The following is a 20,516-nucleotide window of genomic DNA, read 5'->3' as shown; positions in this document are numbered from 1 at the left end:
AATAAACACTGGAGGAACTTGAATGCTACTTATAAAGTGTGTAAACAATAAATATAATCATAGTATTATTTTAGTCCTGAATAATTTGTAACTGTTTGTACTTGGTATGAACATGTGATGTTCTTTTTGTTTGTCCGATTTTTTTTAAATTGTCTTTGTTTATTATTATATTTATTTTGGTGTAATTTGTGTTTTTGGCCTTGTATGTTCGTTGTTCTAAAGTTTGCAATAAAAAAAGTATTATTTTAGTCTCGTAAGCCACGCCTTCACTCATCCTCGTGCCCCCCTACACACTTTGACTTCCCATAATTCAGTGCGCTCATAAAGTCTTTCGAGAGGACGTTACTATAAGGGCACAGTAAGAGGTAGGCCTCGGTGGTTATATTTGTTTAAACCTTATCTTGTTGTGAAATTGCTGAATCTCGTGCGATGTTTATTGAAACCCTTTGTCTTTACTCTTTTGCTAAATCCACGGAGTAGCAACGGCGTTCCACAGGAATGGTTCATTTGAGTTAGCGAGCTAGCAAACTGGCTACTTAAACCGGCTATATCAAGGTTATGTTAATAAAGTGAATATGTCTGCTGGTTTGGACGTATAATAAGCATATTTTACGTGCTTACAAGTTCACTTCAATTTACATTTACATCGTTAAAAAGTTAAAATAACGCGTTTAAAATATATCAAGTTTAACATCAGTACATCCGTCCTGTGACTGGCGTTAGTTCAGACTGTCACTGAGTGAAATATCACTCACATTTCTCTGCTTTATTACACAGTTAAACTACGACGTTTGAGCAGCTAAAGTCCAATTACGTGCTTTATTTAAGTATTCAGTTATTGTTAATGTTTACTTCATGTCACACAGACCCATTATCTTTGACTGAAGATGGCTGATGTTATTGACGACAAGATCAAGAACTACAGAACGGCTCCATTCGATGCCCGTTTCCCAAACACTAACCAGACAAGAAACTGTTTCCAGAATTACCTCGGTATGTACAGTAAAAATGATTGTATGTCCCTTATTTGTACCCAAAATTATTAGATTAATAAAAACATTGTGCTACAAGTGCTTTGTATAGTTTATGAAATCAACCAGTGTGCTTTACATACAGGCTTGTACACAATTATTATTAATATTATGCTGATTTCACAGATCAGACTCGTTTTGTTGAAGGTCTCATCTGTGAAGCAGGGTTGTCTGTAGTAAATCTCCAGTTCCGGTGTCTCTGCTTGTGTTAGTCTAGTGAGCTAGAATTGATCTGTATGACCTTATTAATTGTGACTTGATTAAATTTCATTATGAATTGAATAACTCATTACAGATGTCAGGGTTGGAGACTGTATGCGAGTTCTGCCTGATTTCAGTGTGTGTTACTTACAGCTGTGTTTTTCCTCTCAGACTTTCACAGGTGTAATAAGGCTTTGTCAAGCAAAGGGCAGGATGCTTCTCCCTGCGAATGGTATCAGAGAGTTTACCAGAGCCTGTGTCCGATGAGCTGGGTGAGTCTGTCCTACCAAAAACACCTAAATAATAGAACCTTTGAGTAAACATGAGATTCACCCTAGTTACCTCATAGACATTCCTGGTGTTATTTTTTAAGCACATGCTTCATTAAAATAGCTTGCACTTTTTCATTGCATTGTGAATGTCATAAACACAGCATGGCCAGCTGCCTCTTACAATCCTTTCTGGTTTTAAACCCAGACTTTTCAAAATCCAATCAGTTCTGGTTTGATAAAGCTGAGTCAAATATACAGCAAGAAATAAACAATTTTCTTTATCTTTGAATTCTTGAGTGCAAAATGCTGCCTAAATGCCTGGAGTGACTCCAAATGTTTTACAGATCTGTAGTTCTTTGGTCACTCAGTCAATATAAAAAGCAGAGCTTAAAGGAAAACTTCAAACTTTCTTTCTCCTCATTCTCGCTGGTTTCTGTGGCACATAGACCTTAGAAATACATAAAATGCTGATTTCAGTGTCCTGCATGTTTGTATGACAGGGTTCTGTGTGCAATCTGTGGTGTTTGTGCTTTTGCACATGCTGGACATTTCAGGAGTGTGACCAGTTTACACTCAAATTTGATAATTGGCCATGTTAGGAAAAAAATGAAATCAGAATTGAGGTTTGCACCGAGAACGTAGCCTTAGATGCTTTCTAGAATAAATCTCTAAGACATACAAAATCATTAGCACACGTTTGCCTGTCTATATTTGGAATCTTTACTCTTTATCTGAACTGTCATCCTCAGATCTTTGCTCTAGATTTGGCTTTATTCTGAAAATAAGTTCAAGTTAATTCTGATTCTAACAGTTTTACAAACAAAGATGAAGGTAGTAGAACATGAGCGCTGTCATGGCGCGACCACAACAGCTTGAAGTTGTCTAATTTATGTTTATAAAACTGTTAGAGGATATTTACGCCCCTGTATGTGGAGTTGATGGGATTGATTTAAGTATGTCCAGACTCTTGTATGTTGTTGGCCATGATTGCTAATACTGTTACTGGAACCCTGTCCTTGGTTTGTTCAGTTGTAGTTTTCAATATTATTCACTGCCAGAAATGGGTTAATGCTGCTAAACTCTGCAGATGATTTGGTAGTCACCAAAATGTTGAGAAAGTTTTGAGCATGGTCAGGGTGCAGTCTCACAACAACACAAAGTTCTCTATTCTTCATTGTTGACACACACCCAGCATGTCCCCAGAGTAGGCTTCATCACAGGTATCGTCTTTCTGAATCTGAGTACCACTTTGAACTTTTCAGTATTTGAAATCAAACCAAAATAAATTGGTTAAAACCACACAGAGTCTTCTTTATATCAGGTATCAGACAGTTTTGCCAGCGGGGTTCTCTGTTACTGATCATCATGACATGATCCCTATTCAAAACCTTTAGCTAAGCAACTCTGTTTATAAAATATATATATATATTTTCCTATTAAAGTATAATTGCTATTTCCCTTCAGCAAGAGACAACTAATCATTGTGAAAACTGATGAAATGTGAAGGTCTGCTGGAAGTTGTTGGATATACAATGTGTCTTTGTTTTTCCTTCCTTCAGGTGGAGAAATGGAATGGGCAGATTGAGGATGGAAGCTTCGCCGGAAAGATCTAAATGGTTGCTGTTACTTTCAATTCAAGAACTCCCAACCTTTTGTAGAGTACCTCATAATATGTTATCTCAATATGATGTTGTCTAAGTTATTGGTTTGCCTGCTGGAGGCTGAAAGGTCATTCAGAGTGGGCTTTTGAAACCTACAGCATTTTGAAGTCTGACATTAGCATTGATCTTTGTCACTCTACATCCTACTGTAGCAATTTACAAAATAAAAATGCACAATTTAATCTAAATCTAAATTTTGTATTTGTTTTACTAAAGGTGTTTTTTTTTTTTATGTAATTTATTTTTGGTCTTAACAGTGGACACAAAGTACAGTTTATACAGTCTTTCTAAAGCCACCAAGTTCAACCTGCTGAAAATTAAGCCACTAAGTGGCTTTTTGAGGTGTGGAGTTGAATAATATCTGCTATATCTGTGAGGTTTTAAAAATTAATGTCAGCTATTTGTATACAATTGGTCAAAAACCGGAGTAAACTCTGTTCTTTCTACTTGCCCTATATGATTAACACTAGTCTGAAGATACTGGATTTAGCAATACAGAGCTCAAGCAATGATCAGAGGCTGATTTAGTTTGAACAGACAGCATGAATTTACATGAAATCAGTGATTAAGGAATTAGTCGTTACCCAGCTTTCTTTAAACGGCTCTGTTTAACACTATTTGGCCACTGTGCTTTTCAAACAGCAGATGGCGGTAAAGTAGCATAAATTAGTGCCTCAATGTAACGACAACAGTTACTAACACAGTTAAGATGTACCCATTTCAGTCACTATACTGATAGCAGTACCTAGAAATTCTTCTCTTTCTATATATTTCTAATATTTGATGCAAAACATGTCGACAAAAGTTCAGAGGTTAGTTGGTCAGATTGGGTTATCCAGCAGATGCTCTGCAGTGTCAAATGTTTTACTCAAGGACACACAGGAAGCGCAGCAATCAAGATGTTAAAGGGTGGGTTATGCATTTGTTTCAGTGTAGTGACGCACATTTGCAAATTTTTCAAATCGTGTACACGTTAATGAATTGCACTGGGCCTTGTTCGTTGGTGTGTGTTTGTGTGTGTGGAACGTGAACTGCAGTCTCAAAATCTAAATGAACCGAACAAGATCGACTCGAACTAGACGTCAACTCGTGTTACCTGATCCACATATGCAAGGATTCCTTTTTGCATGAGCAATTTATGATATATTAATGCAGAACAGAGCGTTTTTGTTCGCACGCATGTCTGTATTTGTACAAATCGCTACACAATCATTTAATCCCGAATCGAATTGAAAGGCATTTGTTTGTGGTTAGTGAGATACATGTATAAAATTTATGCAGTACATGGATACATTTTGCGTGCATCTATTAATCATTTTGAGTCTAATTTCATACCATAGTTAGTTCAACCAAAAATGAAAATTGCATCATTTACTCACCCTCGTGTTATTCCATACCTGTACCAAACACAAAAGAAGATATTTTGAAGAATGCTGGTAACCAAACAGTTGCTGGTAGACATTGACTTTCAATGCCAAGTATGGAGAAAAAAATATTTAAAAATCAATGGCTACAAATATAATCTATTGTGCTCAACAGAAGAAAGAAATTGGGACGTTTGGAACGAATTGAGGGTGAGTAAATGATGACAGGATTTTCATTTTGGGATGAATTATGCCTTTAATGTTCACAATACAGTGATATTTGTTATGATAGTTGTCTTGGTCACCCGATTACATGTGACCAGGCCTAACATTTATCACTGAAATGCTAAACAAAAACATGTGGAAAAGTCCATTTCCACAGAAATGATTCATATTTCGTGGTTGAGTGCTGAATGGAATATAAGCTGAATTTTTGCCAGATTGTTTGCTCAGAAGTGAGTTCGAATTCACAGAATTATATTCGTGTAATAATTCTGAAAGGAACTTGAAGTGAGAGCATACAGTAAATCGTATACTGGCAGAGAATATCATGCAAGCGCGCGCGTTTTGTTTGTGATAATGTAGGTTTTAATTTAAACCAGATGCTTCGAATGTTCCAAACTGCTTCACTTTAGTTGTGTGTTATATTCTTCATATGGTGTTATAATGCCTTTTTAATAACTTCAATGCACGTTTAAAATATGCTATCCACATTTTCATCTGTACAAGTCTGTCCAAGTTAAGCTTTTCTTTCATGTCAGTGACAGTGACAGATTTAGTACATAACTGAAGCATGCTATTGGATAATGGGAAATGGATACCCTTCACAGGTGTCTTATTTTAAGTAATTAAAATCTCAGACTCCGAGAGAATTTGTTTTAAAAGTTTCAGTTTAGTTTATAGCCTACTAAAAGAAACAAGACCACAGTGGCAGGATGCTATCAACAGCTGATTTCAGTTCTTAAAATGTGTTTCCTTTGCAAGTTCCTGTTTGTCCTAAAAACAGACAACTATAGTATTGCGTGTTTTTGTGTGTTATTATTATATAGCTACGTTATTACTTTGTTTTCAGTGTAATAATGCACTTTTTTAAGTCATTATCTAAACTGCCAGAAACCAAACGCAAATCGATTATTAGCCTACTTTGTAACTTGAAGTTATGATTAATAAGTGCATCCAACGTGATAAAAAATAATTTGTAATGCCTTTTTAGCCAATTTCAATAAACAAACGAAAGCGAAAGAGCGTAGGCAACGAAACATTTGTTATCACTAGATCACACACTTGTATGAAATGCCAGCAAACCCCGCAAATTACCCGGTCTCGGAAGAGAGGGCTACTTGTTTACAAACAAAAAAAGACGGCATTCTCTCACAGAAGCACTCACATGACAACAATAACGGGTTTATTGTGTCACAGAGCAACTTTTGGCAGGTTTGAATCTGGTGGGATGCGGCGCCAGAGGAACAGAATGACCAAATTTGGACATTAAACCAGGCTTCGCTTCAAAACCTCGTGAGTTGCCTGTCTAGGGGGCGTTTCTGGCGTCATTGGCACTTTCTAAATGATGCTCAGATGCTGACTTGGTGGGTGCGCACTAGTTTTTGAGACGCGGCGATCATTTCCAACTAAGGGGATTTACGCGAATGTCTTGAGATGAAGTTCTGGTTTAATCCTGTGACTCAGATGTTACAGGAACAGGGGGAGCACCGGCGTGACGACAAAGAGTGCGACGTGCTGCTGCTCGTGTCCCACTCTCTATAAAGCCCACGAGCGCGAGAAAGTTTCATCACTTACCGCAACTACCTGATCGACACAGGACCTCTGCAAACAAACGTAAATATAATTATTTTATAGAAATATAACGGCCTGTAATTAGCCTTGGAATGATATTTTATTAAAGTACTCATGATGCTGCTGCTTCATTACCAACTATTAGTAGCCTAGGCTATTTAAAATGTAAAAAATTGTTGTCTTAAAACTTTAAAATAAGCCTGCAGTAAAGGTTATTGTACTTCTTTGACCACTTTATTGCTAACTAATTAGAACTGCATGAAGCTGTTAACTAAAGCAAGTTTTATTTTATTCACTGGTAGACTGTTTAACTTTAGTCAGACTGATGCGGGATTGAGGATTTGATGTTACAGGAAAAACACACACAATACCGATGCTCTACTGTCATCTCAATTCAGCAGACATCTGTTGCAGGATGCTGTTTTTTGTTGTTCATGTTTGTGTAGACATAAAAGGATTGTCTCATTCCTTATCATTACTGACAACAACTATTCATGTTCTTTTTCCTCCCTCTAGAAGCTTTTCCAAATACGGATTTGTTTACCCTGAAAACATAAGTTTGGTCTCACTGCAAAAAGAGGAAGAACTGAACTGAAGACTTCTGTCTCAATCGCAATAACTGGCTTTCGCAACAAGAGTAGGATGGACAAGATGAAGGACAGTAAGGTAGAGGCTTTTCTCCTCTGTCTATGTCTTTAACATTATTAAGTAATACTAAGTGCTAAGTTGCAACTTTATCATTAAAAAAAAAAAGAGTATGACATTAAAATATATTACAGTTTACCATAAATGCATGTCAGTAAATTTGACAGTACACTTTAATCATATTTCAAACACAATAGAATCATGAAGTTACATATAAAATCCTGCTTCTCAAAAAAGCACTCTAAAGTTGAGCTAATTACATTTAATATAGATTTAAACAATGATACATTTTCATTTAACTGCAGATAACATCCGAATAGTTTACTTTCAGTTTGCACTTAATAAGTACTCTTTTAAAGGTATATGCTAAAGTGTCCTTTTTCAGGGATTACATACAGAAATTATGATGTTTAGTGTAATACGCATAATCTGTGTATTTTTATGGCAGTTGGTTCCTATGTTTTCATAACATGTACCATCATTTGTGATATAGGTGTTACTATGATCCCATATACAGGAAACTGTGGTTACCATGCAAAAACTGTAGTAAAAATTTAGGGGATGCCCATGGGCATCTGGTGTAGATTTTGTTGTCATTTGTTTTTAATTCTCTCGCGCTTTGCATGCTGATTGTGTACCATTTGTGTGTAATGTGTTGCACTAGTGGGTTTAATGAAGTATCCTTAGGTAATATCTGTTCAGGCTATTAGCTTTCAATTGATATGACTCATCACCTTAATAAATATAAAAAGTGCAGTGGTGGTAGTGGAACATTTTTTGACCTGCTTTGTCATCTTGGATTGCAGCATGTGAATTAAGAAACCAAGATGTGCAAAGGAAATGAGTGTTTAGAGAAGGGTTCAGCTGGCGTGTTCAAACTTGAACATAATATGGAAAGCATCCTAATCTGTTCTTATTTGTTGTAGAATGGACAGACAGAATGGAAATGTCCAATCCGAGTGTGCCAATTTAGCATCCATTGCAGCTCATTACAAATCTATTAACGGAGTCTAACACTAAGTGTGTTGATTTCATAAATAAATATGGTCAATTACGTTATGGAGGCTGGGGGTTATATGGTGGGATGTGCAAGCATGTGGTTAGCTCTGTTCTGCTTAATTGAGATGAAAAATACAGTGATGGATCATCAGCAGAAGTCATTATGAACAGATGACTCTTGGCTACTTACAGATCATGTTATGACACCCATATCCTGGTTCACAGTCACTCCTCCAGGAGACAGCTTGTGTGTGTTTAAGTCTTTATCAAAACATCAGAAGGTTCTGTGTGCAGGTTTAAAGGTGCAGTGCACTATTTCTTTTTGTACTGACATTTGGCAAATGCAGTATTGAAGGAAGTTCCTTAGAAGGAATCCACTCCAGATTATTATAACTTCATGGAAAACCATTGCAAATGATCCCTTTTGGTTACTAATTGTACATTTCTCTCTCTCAAAAAAAAATAATGCACCCAGTACACAGGCCCTCAGACTACTGAACTGTGTAACCCATAACCCACATAGCTTAACATGTGAGAACTAGTTGGAACTGATCTAAATGTGTGGTTTTCTGTGCTTTTGCCACTGACATACATTTGTACCATCAGTCATGCAGATTTGAACTCTTTAATCTCTGGTCAACTTAGGTTCCTCTGCAGTCATACCGAAATTGCGCAGTTGACAGTAAGCTTAGGTCTTTATTTCTATTTTCTTTTAATTTGACACAAGAAAAAGGGAACGCATATTTAGATTCTGCAGCAGCCAGATAGTTTCAGAATTTCATTTAGGAAAGATTGACACATAGGGACACGAGCCTTCCAGTTATTATTGCTTAATGCTTACTAATGTATGCAACAGTCTTGTTCCATTTTCACACATACTCTGGGAAATACCACATTGTATAATAGGTTGCTATCAGAATTTGTGCACCATTTAGAATTGAACTGAGAATGTCTTTAGGCTCAATTTTAGCTGTTGAATTGAAGCAGAAAACAAGGATGCAGAATTGCATTTTGAATTTGAATGTGAGGAAGTATAATTAAAATAAATTTAAAGAATTTCATAGCTGTCATTTTCTAATAGGGTTGAAGGAATGAGTGTGACATGAGTGTATCTATGTGCTAAAAATAATGGTAAAAGTGAGAAAGACTAACTTTAATGCAAGAGTTTTCCAAACTTTTGATGCCACAGACCCCCAAACTGATGACAACCTCAGTTTTACCTTTTGTTTTACATTCATCTTTACTCTTTTCATTTTCTTACGGTATGTGTGTTCCTTCTTTTTGTCCAGGGGAAGCAGGTGACATGGTGCCTCATGTTCTGTGTGTCCACGGCCGTCATCGGCTCCTTGCAGTTTGGCTACAACACAGGCGTCATCAATGCACCTGATGAGGTAAGTGTTTCATCAAGTTAGTAGCATTTTAGACTTCAAAAAACAACACTTCATTACTTCATTACTTCATCACTCATCGTCTGTCTCTCTGTTGATGATCAGAAAGTGCAGGACTTCATCAGAAATGTGACTCAGGAGCGCAGTGGGGAACCAATGGAGAAATCCACATTGACAACAGTGTGGAGTTTAACTGTTTCCATTTTCAATGTTGGCGGCATGATCGGGTCTCTTAGTGTTGGCACTCTAGTTGACAAACTAGGGAGGTGAGAAAATCACACAGTTTCTTTAAACATAAAACAAATATAAGTGCTTTGTTAAAAAACTTTCCTTTATTCATCTCCCATCTTCTCATTACAGACGAAAATGCATGTTTCTGTCCAACATCCTGGCTCTGATTGGTGGAGGCCTGATGGGTTTATCCAGCATGTGCACCTCTTATGAGTTGATAATAGTGGGCCGTCTGGTTATTGGTGCCTTCTGTGGCCTGTGTACAGGATTGACACCCATGTATGTGGGTGAAATTGCTCCAACGGCACTGCGAGGGGCTTTTGGTACCCTTCACCAGCTCGGGGTGGTCATCGGCATCCTAATTGCACAGGTTAGATTTTCCTATGTATGAATGTTGACAACAGATTTAAGTGATAGCTCGCTTAAAAAAAAGAACTTTCTGTCATTATTTACCCCATATAAATGCCTTATTTTCATGCAATTATAAAGACACTGAAGCTTGAAAAAGATTCAAAAGCACCATAAAAGTTTAATCAAATTAGTCTATATGTTTTGTGTCCTATAAACAGTCTTCTGAAGTCATATGCTTTTTGCAAGGTACAGACTGAAATGTAAGTAACTATTCCCTGAAAGTCTCCTGGCACATTCCGTAATGTCAGATTTGTTAAGAAATTATTCTTTTAAGTCAGTTATTTTCAGTGAATCAGTTAACTAACATCACAATCTGAATGATTTGTTCATGAATTGGATAGTATGATTCTCAATTTATAACAAAAAAAAAATATATATATTTCTATAATTTCCTCACAAAAGGTATTGTAGGGCTTCAGAAGATGTTTGGACCATTTCTATGACACTTTTATGGTGGTTTTGAGTCCTTTTTGAACCTTGAAAGCTTTAGTCCCTATTCATTGTAATTAATGGAGAAGACTCTTTAGAATTGATCCATTTGTTGAAGTCTAACTGCTTTGCAATATATCTGTTATATATACAAAAAAAAGGAAATATTTATAAATGGGTCATTTTTGTGGATTTCATGGTAGATCTTAGGCCTGGAGATATTGCTGGGATCTCAGTCTTTGTGGCCACTGTTATTGGCTCTGACAGCGGTGCCCGCAGTGTTACAGTGCGTCATGCTGATCTTCTGCCCGGAGAGCCCTCGATACCTGCTGATCACTCTGAACCAGGAGGAGGAGGCACGCCAAGGTGAGTCTGCTGTGACTGCTAAAGAATGAAAAAAGCAACTAAAGTGTATTTACTCTTCCGGACTGACAATCTATGTCTTTCTCTCTTTTTTTGCTCTCAGTGCTGACACGTCTTCGTGGGCATTCAGATGTGGAGGATGACATTCGTGAGATGAAGGAAGAGGCCTTGAAGATGTCCATGGAGAAGAAGGTTTCTATTCCAGAGCTGTTCCGTAACTCCGCTTACAGACAGCCCATTATCATCGCCATAATCCTGCAGCTGTCCCAACAACTCTCTGGCATCAACGCTGTGAGTCTCATCAACATCTCGCACCACGTATAAATCTGTTGTTTGATAAGTTCATCCCATTAAACATTTTTGTAGCCAGCAGTGCCTTATTTTCCAGGTAAAAATATTGAACATATCCACCAAAGAAGATCCCATTCAGACAGAGCCACCAATACAACCAAAAGTCATTTGCACTATATGCAATAAGGACTTTATATGGAATTCATGCCATCAAAGCAGTTCTAGCCTGAAATACACAACCCCGGCTGCTACAGTCAACACACTCCACCAAACCACACTGACTCAGATCAGTTAGCACAAATGTATTAAGTCTACATTAATAACTGCCATAAACGGATTGTTGTGGGCTGTATATATACAATGTACTATTATGTATCAGATTTATAATAGTTTAATGCATCATTTTTTCCATCATTGGCAATTTTTTATGCCTAAAACGGTTAAGGTGATAAAATTAAACAAATACCCCTGGTTTCACAGACAAGCCTTAAGGTTAGTCCCAGACTAAAATGCATGTTTGAGTTGTCTCAGCTGAAAATATCTTGTTCTGACATATCTTAAAATATGTCTGTGTCAATGTTCTGTCTCAAGATGCACACCTGTAACATTTTCTTCTAAGGCATTTTTATAAAAACTGCCTAAATATCTTAATTTATCTAAGGCCTAGCGCCGGCTAAGCTAAGCCTGTCTGTGAAACCAGGCCTTAATATGTGTAATATATAATATTACCGTATAATAATATTCTCTCTAACAAGAAGTAATATATTTTAATTTGAGATAAAACAAGACAAACTAATCAATGATTTTTGCAGTGTTTGCTTTAACCCTGAATTCATACAATTCTGTCAGTTTCTAAGGCTTCCTTGCATGTTTTCCCCCTCTTTGACTTAGAATGTTGACATGAACAGATCTAAATGTTGAACATCTGTGTTTTCTGTCAATCTTTCAGGTCATTTATTACTCTACCAAGATCTTCAGATATGCAGGTATCACAGAGGCAGTCTATGCCACCATTGGAGTGGGTGCAGTCAACACTCTCTTCACCGTCATCTCTGTAAGTTTACACAGCTGAGCTAAATTCTCCCTTTTTATGTCTTTTTAAATACTTTTATGATGGCATACTAAAAGGGCTGTGTTTTGATTCTTCCACTGCTCTGCTCAACAGCTCTTCCTGGTGGAGAGGGCAGGAAGAAGAACACTTCATATGGTCGGACTAGCTGGAATGACTGTCTGTGCTCTGCTCATGACCATTTCTCTTGAAATTCTGGTGAGTTTGGGACTTATTGCATATCATTAAATAGCACTAAATGATAAACCACTAAAAACTTCCGAATTAATTGTCATGGATTTAACTATGGTTTATTGAAATGAAAAATAAAGGGATTCATTTTTTGTTTTAATTATTATTATTATTCTTGTCTTTTCTGATCTTCAGAACCCTATAGGAGCAAAAGCAGGAAGTGGTGCTAATATGACTGCCATCCCTGAATCTGTATCTGCAGGGGTCAGTGTTAAATATTACTAATGAATGCCAACTTACATCTGTAAGAAATCTACCATTTCTCTATTTCTCTCTCCAAATGGTTCATTTTATATATATATATATTGCTTGCAGGCAACTTCCCCAATCAGCGTTCTGGCCATTCTGGCAGTGTTTGGGTTTGTGGCCAGTTTTGAGATGGGACCGGGACCAATCCCATGGTTCATAGTGGCTGAGTTATTCGCTCAAGGTCCACGCCCGGCAGCCATCGCTGTGGCGGGATGCTGCAACTGGACCGCCAGCTTCCTTGTCGGACTGTTTTTCCCAAAACTATTGGTGAGAACCTTGTCAATGAATTCATCAGTATCACATTTGTCAAGGATACAAGAACTAAACGCATTATATTGTGATCTTGCTTACTTTTCAGGAACTGTGTCAAGCGTACGTCTTCATCATATTCCTCATCCTCCTTATCATCTTCTTCGTGTTTACCTACTTCCGTGTTCCCGAGACCAAAGGCCGAACCTTTGAAGACATTGCCAGTGGGTTTTCCAGTGCCGCCAACTACATGTCCCCAGAGGGTGCCATCGCAATGCCAGTATCCCCATCATCAGAGAAGTTTCCGATGACTGAAATGGCTGCTCAGCAGAAAAGCTGAGCAAACCTATAGAAAAAAACCCTTTAACCCACACAAGATTGACACCTTAAATGAACAGATGCTGCTAAATAATGGGTATTATTATAAAGAAATAGGCAGATCAGTGAGATCAAGCACATCACAAATAAATCACAATGTTACATTGTAAGTGTAACGGATAGCAGCTGTTAAAATCACATTTCTTTGGTGAAATCACTGTGCTTTTTTTTTATTATTAATATTATTATTATTATTGAGGTAGCTTCAAAAACATGACAGGGTTTAAAAATGTCTGAAAAGTTTGGAAACCACTGACGTAGAGGAACTAAACAGTGTTAGGGTACTGATTGGCAGTTATAAAGTCATTATGAGCAAACAAGTGTTTATTACATGTGGTTGCAGATGTGTATGTTTAGTTTAGTAGTATTTTTTAAATAACTGATGTGTGAGATTTCTACTTGTCATGTGGAAAATTAAACTGATTACTATGACTTATATTTAAATGGTTGGTTAGGAAATTTCCCATATTGCCCAAAGACTTGTGTGAAGTTTTGTGTATTTTTCCGACTTTGGAGCCCCCTGCAGTTAAATTTGTGAAATTCACTATGGTAATTGAAATGGATAGATACACGTGCATTTTTTTATATTTTGTTTGTTTTTTGTAATTGTACTGTTTAAATCAGGTTTTAAATCCTAGATTTTTAGTATGTTTTGTGGGTCCAGTACAGGTCCAGTTATATCAGCATGTGTTGGTGTTTGTATATGATACTGGTTATAAAAGCCCTGCTGAATATAAATTGTCAGTGTTAAAATGGTGTTCATCACTTAAGTATTTTTGTGATGATTGTTACTGTGTACATGACTGAATGAACACTACTGATACAGGATCATATGAAAGTTCATCATGTTTTTGGGGTAGTTTGTACTGTACACTGTAAAAGTGTTGCTCTACTGTGTAAATATATATTTTTGTTTGTTTACATTTATTACTTTATTTTGCTGCACTAGTCTAACTGGACGATTGAGATACTCAGAGTTTTATCAAGTATGCACCAATGATGTTTTCCTTTTTTATTTTTTGTGAATGTGTATTTTATATATATTTATATATTTTGTTATATTTATAGCTTTTATCATTTTATTTCCAATTTCTTATGTTTGTACTTTTTTAATTATTATTGTTTTTTCTTTAAACACAATGTCCTGAATATATGAGTGTATGTAATACCAAAAGCACTTGAAAGCATATTTATTTTTGTGAGACTGACAAGATTAAAACATTCCCATTGCACATGATTTGATCTGACGTGTATGTGACTGTTCACATCACAAGAACTCTTTACATATTTTTTTAATGAGATAACTCTCATGTGTCATGACAGGTCTGTTCCTTCCCATGACATGTTGCATCAGATCATAAAAGTCAAATACCCAAATATATTGCTTTACTTGTAAGCCACAATAATGGGATATAGTTTACTGTGATCTTCAAGTCACTCCATCAGGAGGCGCTGTTTTCAAAGAGATAATTGTACAGAACTCGTCTTGAGGAGTAAAGCAGTCTCTAAATGAATGTCTATATTGAATAACCTTTCTATTTTTCTCTGCATGTGTGTGTGTGGAAAATGAGAGATGACTAAGCCCAGAAGGAAATATTCAAAATATGTTTTTTTTTCTTTCAGGAAAAAGAAGCAATTGAAAGAGGTGAGTTAAAGAAAACACAGGCAATTTTCCAAGCTTCTTTTACTGAGTGATGCATATTTCCATTTGCTCTCTGTGCCCTATCAGCATGCCAAACCAGAGCCTTCAACAAATGTGACTGTGAGAGCGTCTGTCTCCTGCGTGTCTAGACACTTTTTCTGCGAACAAGCTGAACTCGTTTTAGGCTTTCCATCACAGTGAGTGGCTAAAGTCAGTTTACCGGTCCCTCTCCCTCTCCCTCTCCCCCTCTCTCTCTCTCTCTCTCTCTCTCTCTCTCTCTCTCTCTCTCTCTCTCTCTCTCTCTCCTTATTCTTTGCTCAGTGACTTCTCAGTCATAATCATCATCATACATAAATACTCCTCCCTGCTCCCCCACCCCCTCTTTTTCTCTCCTCTCTTTAATCTGAGATAAAAACGAGCAGACAGACTCCTCCTCCCTTCACTCTGCCTCTCTCTCTCTCTCTCTCTCTCTCTCTCTCTCTCTCTCTCTCTCTCTCTCTCTCTCTCTCTCTCTCTCTCTCTCTCTTTCTCTCTCTCCTTCTGTGTTCCTCTCCCGTGTTCTTCCTCTCTGGACTTCTCCTGTGTGTTGCTCTGATGGAAATGTGGAGGATCTTTCTGTCTGTCTCTCTTGTGGTCCAGCACAGTTCAGCTGAAGAAGGTATGAAACTTCCTTTGCTCCCCCTGGTGCTCTCAGCTGCCCCGTTTTGAGGGGTTATCGGGGTCTCTTGCTGGCCGGACCGGTTTGGAGTGTGTGTCATCATGTGTAAGGAGTCTCTGAATGAGTTTGTAGGTCTGTTTGCAGTTATAACAGGTCACTTTCATTTACATCTGCATGTGTTTGTGTCAGTCTGAGGCTGATGATCTGAGCGGACTCTTGTACTGTATAATGAGTGGCTGTTTATGAGTTGTTACTGTGAATTGAAGAGCTCTCTGTGGACCCTGCCAAGCTGCGTTTATGCTTAACAAAAGGGTGCAGAATAGAGCCAGCGGAGGGGTGAATAATTTGTTGTGTAACCTTTGTCTCTCTCTGACCCATGCAACCACCCCCCCACCCCTTCCCAACTCTCTGCCCCCTTTTTTTCTGATATTATAACTGTTATAATGGCCTTCCTCCTCCCACAGACCATTCAGCCCTCTGACAATACAGACACCCTACTCACTTCACTGTACATCTCTGTGTCCTTTCATCTGCTCTTTTTCTTTCTCTCTGTCTCATTTCTCTTTTGGCTAAATGGTGTTTTCAATCAGTGCACTGCAGACATGAGCAGTTTAAATAGATGGATTGATGAAGTTGGCATCTCATAGTGAGCTCTTGTGAAAAAGCTCTCAGTGACTCATTTTGTGTGTGTGTGTGTGTGAGGTATCTGAATGCCAGAGACAGTTAAAAACATGTTGTCTCACAGAAGCTCGTATGTGCTACTGTTTTTTTTCTAACTTATCTGAAACGGTTATTGTGCTTTGCATTTTTCACACGAAAGCACGTTTATGCTCATAAATGGTAGTGTATGCAACTATTTACAATTTAAAAAGTGGATCTAATCTGATCTAAAAATGAGGGCCACTGCTAATATTCACAAGGTCCTGGGACAATGTTTTTATGGATGAGCCCCTTTACTCCAAGGCTACTTCAACACAGGTAGTCAGGCTGATTCTATCATATTAAATACAATTTTAAATTTAAATTTCAAAGAACTTTTCAAAGCAGGGAAAATGTTTAAAACATGATTACTATACATGCAAAATTGGCAATGCATCACACACAACAAAAGCAGTGACCAAAAAAGAAATACTAAAGCTACTTATAATAATAATATTAATGATTGAAAAAAAAATTAAAATAAGGTGCCAATAAATACATTGATATATTCAGCAAAGATCCTTTAAATTGATAAAAAGGGATAGTAAGGACTTTTACATTGTTGGCAAAATGCTCAGAAAATGTCTTTTTTAAATAAATGCTGTTCTTATAAACTTTCTGTTCATCAAAAAATCCTAAAAAAAAAAAAAGTTTCTTAAGCATTTTCACTGTTGATAATGATAAATCATGTTTCTTAAGCAGCAAATCAGCATATTGGAATAATTTCTGAAGGATCAATTCAGCTTTAGGATCATGAAATTCAGCTTTACCATCACAGAAATAAATGACATTTTAAAATGATTTAAATTAATATTAAAATATAAAAATATGTGTTGAAAATTGGTTATTTTATATTGTAATAAATATTACTGTTTTTACAGACTTGTTGAATAAATTAATGTAGCATTGTTGACCAAGATATTTCTTTCATAAATGCATTAAAAATCTTACTGACCCAAATGGTTCTGTAAATACAATAAACAAACAGGCATAAATCAATCAGTCAATAGATATTCAACAAAACATGATAACATAGAGTGTGAAATTCCAGCGTTTTTTTTTTTTTTTTTTTTTTTTTTTTGAGAAATCATTGTCTTGCATAGCTTAGAGAACTTGCATAGTTAGCACTGCTATTGTACCATAGGTGTATGTGACAAACAAAATGTTTAATTTCCAAAAAAAATAGTTGACCATACACAGAACAGCTAGTTCTTTTAAAACAGAAATAAATATAAAAAGACAAGGACCAGTCCAAGTGTTTTGTGCCCATATTGCAATAATACTATATAAACCACTGCGACACATCAGTCCCATAACACAGACTCATATCTCATATTCTAGGTCATTCCCTCAAGGCCATAACTCTAAACTAATTCAGCAAACCCCTTTACCTGCTCTCCTATAGCAAACTACTAAACCTTTCATCACATTTAAGCAGTCCACAGCCATTCCCTCGGGCCTATAACTCTAAACTAATGCAGTTGTACCTGCCGTCCTGGAGCAAATGCCTGTACCCTGCCTTCATCACCTTTAATTAGATCAGCAGCCATTCACATAGACGCTGCCTGTCTATTCACATAGCGTCCTGTACCTTCAAGATCTCTGGAAGGTGTTTGTAGGTCTGCTAGTGAAAGTGCCCACTTTGACCACATCAGACACTAACCATTTTTAGAGAATTTTTTTTTGCTGGTCATGTGATCTCAGAATGGTGGCCCACATAAGCTGACCTTCTCCATGAAAAAATAAAACAGGTTTTATAAGGCTACTGATATGACTGAGTCTTCATCTCATGTGAGTGTACATGATTTTAAATATATTTTTCCAAAACTTTTATCCAGCAAAAATCCATGAAATTTATGTAAAAGTTACCTATTTTAAATAAAAAATTTTTTAATGCTTTAATCATCAAAAAATCCTAAAAACATCACAGTTTTCATAAAAATATTAAGCAGTACAGATGTTTTCAACATTGATTATAATGATTAGAACATTTCTTGAGCAGCAAATCAGCAGATTGAATCATGTGAAACTGAAGGCTGGCGTAATGGCTGGAGTCACAGGAATAAATTACATTTTAATATATGTTAAAATTATAATAATAAAAAAAGTTATTTTAAGTTGTAATAATATTTCATAATATTGCTGGTTTTACAGTATTTCGGCCAAATAAATGCATGCTTTGTAAGCAGAAGAGAAACATTAAAAAATCTTACCAACCCTAAACTTGTGAGCAGTAAATTGTAAAATAAATAAATAAATAAATCATATATTTTTTAAATTAGTATTGTTGTTTTGTTTTCAAGTAAAATATTCTCAAAAGAAGGCATTTAAGCATATTCTAAGATATATGTTTACCCATATTGGAAAAATGTACTACAGTATATTTGATTTAAAAAACATTAAATTCTTTGGTAACACTTTACTTAAAACCTTTATGTATAATCCATTATGAATGGTTATTAAAGGGTACAATGCATTACAATTATTCATATTGTGCGTTGTGATGCATTATATCTAGTGTAAATAATTATAACCAAATTTAAAATTCATAGTGTAACAATGAATTGATGAGTGTTATTATGCATTAACTGTGGTTATAATTATTCATGTAATTGTACAATGCATAATAATGTGCATTACAAATTTATGTATTAAAACTACTTTTATAATGCATTATACATTAATGCTTTAAGTTTAATATCTGTTAGTATATTCTTCTATAAGTATATGCTCTCTAAGAAGTTAAGAATACTTCTCAATTAATTATATATATTTAGTGGAAAATTGAGATTTTAAGATTTCCAGTGGCCTGCACTGGCTCACATGCCCATGGCAGAATATGAGGCTGGTTTCCAAATAGATCAGTCAAAACTTCTCAAAACAACCTAGCTCAGAAAAAACGAGTTTGTCCCTGCTGTAATCTTTTCGGTCTGGATAGAAGACAACACCATAAGGTCAGTCCCTGAGGTTGGGTTATAAAAATGACTGCGCTCTCCTTTAGTGGTAATTAGCCTCCACTTGACTCTTCAGGGGTGTTGTGTTGAAAAGGAGTGTGTGTGAGCAGACAGTGCTGAGTGCTGAGACAGTCTCTCGCTGAGAGAAACAGAATGGTTTAAAAGCCTCACATTCTGAAAAAAGCAGCTTTTACACCCACACCCATGTAAAAGAGGGAGCTGTGAAGGAGGTGAGGAGGATGGAGAGGTGCAATGAGAGAGGAGAAGAGCACAGATTCATGTCATGTCTCACACAGGGCCACGAAAAGGTCCCTGGGCTTCGCTCGACTGTTTCGCTGAATGTCCACTTCTTCTCAGGTTGGATATACAGTGTGTGTGTCTCCTCGTGAGGTCTCCCACTGTCAGTATATTGAGTCACACAGCTCAGCTCTCAGATCTGTAGCCATCCGAGCTCAAACTGTTGCCTCTGCTCCATCTCCAGCTGCTCCCCTCCCACCAACACTACCAAGCCTTCCGCACTGTCCTGAGTCCTTTCCTATCCTGTTCCTCTCTCTCTTCCCGAATCACTTCCTGTTTCACTATACTTTTCTATAAAGCCAATAATAATAATGATAGTAATGTTGCTACTTCAACAAGATTTTTCTACCTGATCTAACTCTAAAACCAGTTCATTTCTAATGTTTCCATATAAAGCACATTATCTTAGTACCTGGCAGAATACAAATGTCTAGTCTATGCCACAAAATCGCAGTCTTAAACATTCGCCCCAGGGCAGTACCATGAATGCACAAGGATCACGTAAGAAGCCTTTTGTACTTCAGAGAAAAGAGCGGAGAAGTCAGCCTGCTAAGAGCAAAGATGGCAGAACATCCCGAGCTGCTTATTACTGTATGTTCCACCGTTCGGCCTCCATCGCTGCAAGGGAAGATTTTAAGAGAAAGCATGAAATGCGTGTTGTGCTCAACTCGACTAACGTGGCTAAATAAAGGCAGGATACAAAAGAGAAAAGAAAAAAACACTTCACGCTTCCCTGGCAAGCTGGTGTGTGCACAGGTCAAGCCACTGATGAGATCAAGCAGAAAAATACAGCGCGCCTCCGGGGCCAAATGAGAGCCGTCCAGGTCCAAAGCTGCAGGCTACAGGAGAAGAAGGGTGCTGCCAGCGCTGGTGAGTCATAAGCAGTGTTTTGTGGAGAGAGACAGACCATAGAAAAGCTTCAATTCAAGCTAAACCCAAAATGAGGAGTTCTGATAACATTCACTGACGTGCGTTAGCTTAAATCTGGAATTGTGCTAATCCCTGTCTTG

General features: G+C 37.0%; 3 protein-coding genes across 5 annotated transcripts in view; all 3 read left to right on the top strand.

The window, feature by feature from the left end:
- Positions 1-269: 269 nt before the first annotated feature.
- Positions 270-3,353, top strand: LOC109056676 (cytochrome c oxidase subunit 6B1-like). The gene is made up of 4 exons (XM_019073872.2): positions 270-365; positions 867-993; positions 1,404-1,504; positions 3,064-3,353. The coding sequence occupies exons 2-4, from the start codon at positions 888-890 to the stop codon at positions 3,115-3,117; spliced, it is 261 nt and encodes an 86-aa protein (XP_018929417.1). The 5' UTR covers positions 270-365; positions 867-887; the 3' UTR covers positions 3,118-3,353.
- A 2,485-nt stretch (positions 3,354-5,838) lies between these two features.
- Positions 5,839-14,493, top strand: LOC109056673 (solute carrier family 2, facilitated glucose transporter member 3-like). The gene is made up of 12 exons (XM_019073868.2): positions 5,839-6,365; positions 6,840-6,989; positions 9,257-9,358; positions 9,461-9,621; positions 9,716-9,956; positions 10,630-10,792; positions 10,893-11,080; positions 12,030-12,134; positions 12,246-12,347; positions 12,516-12,584; positions 12,696-12,896; positions 12,988-14,493. Exons 2-12 carry the CDS (start codon positions 6,966-6,968, stop codon positions 13,216-13,218), a joined length of 1,587 nt encoding a protein of 528 aa, XP_018929413.1. The 5' UTR covers positions 5,839-6,365; positions 6,840-6,965; the 3' UTR covers positions 13,219-14,493.
- Positions 14,494-15,427: 934 nt separating this feature from the next.
- Positions 15,428-20,516, top strand: part of ephb6 (eph receptor B6) — a 48,418-nt gene continuing 43,329 nt past the window's right edge. For 2 of the 3 annotated variants that reach the window (XM_042740620.1, XM_042740622.1), the window contains exon 1: positions 15,428-15,556. In XM_042740620.1, the coding sequence (XP_042596554.1) occupies positions 15,493-15,556 (64 nt within the window). In that variant the 5' untranslated portion in view covers positions 15,428-15,492. Of the gene's footprint in view, positions 15,557-18,987; positions 20,377-20,516 lie in introns of those variants that run through there. The other variant, XM_042740621.1, reaches the window with a different exon arrangement.

The sequence above is a fragment of the Cyprinus carpio genome, chromosome B16, assembly GCF_018340385.1.
Source record: "Cyprinus carpio isolate SPL01 chromosome B16, ASM1834038v1, whole genome shotgun sequence".
In the NCBI taxonomy this organism is placed as follows: domain Eukaryota; kingdom Metazoa; phylum Chordata; class Actinopteri; order Cypriniformes; family Cyprinidae; genus Cyprinus; species Cyprinus carpio.
This window is presented reverse-complemented; position numbering and strand designations above follow the sequence as displayed.

Excerpts from the sequence above, each read along its gene's own strand:
- LOC109056676 (XM_019073872.2), top strand. The coding sequence starts at position 888 with ATGGCTGATGTTATTGACGACAAGATCAAGAACTACAGAACGGCTCCA. Across the intron at positions 994-1,403 it reads CTGTTTCCAGAATTACCTCG|ACTTTCACAGGTGTAATAAG; the intron begins GTATGTACAGTA and ends TTTTCCTCTCAG. Across the intron at positions 1,505-3,063 it reads GCCTGTGTCCGATGAGCTGG|GTGGAGAAATGGAATGGGCA; the intron begins GTGAGTCTGTCC and ends TCCTTCCTTCAG.
- LOC109056673 (XM_019073868.2), top strand. The coding sequence starts at position 6,966 with ATGGACAAGATGAAGGACAGTAAG. Across the intron at positions 12,348-12,515 it reads CCATTTCTCTTGAAATTCTG|AACCCTATAGGAGCAAAAGC; the intron begins GTGAGTTTGGGA and ends TCTGATCTTCAG. Across the intron at positions 12,897-12,987 it reads TGTTTTTCCCAAAACTATTG|GAACTGTGTCAAGCGTACGT; the intron begins GTGAGAACCTTG and ends CTTACTTTTCAG.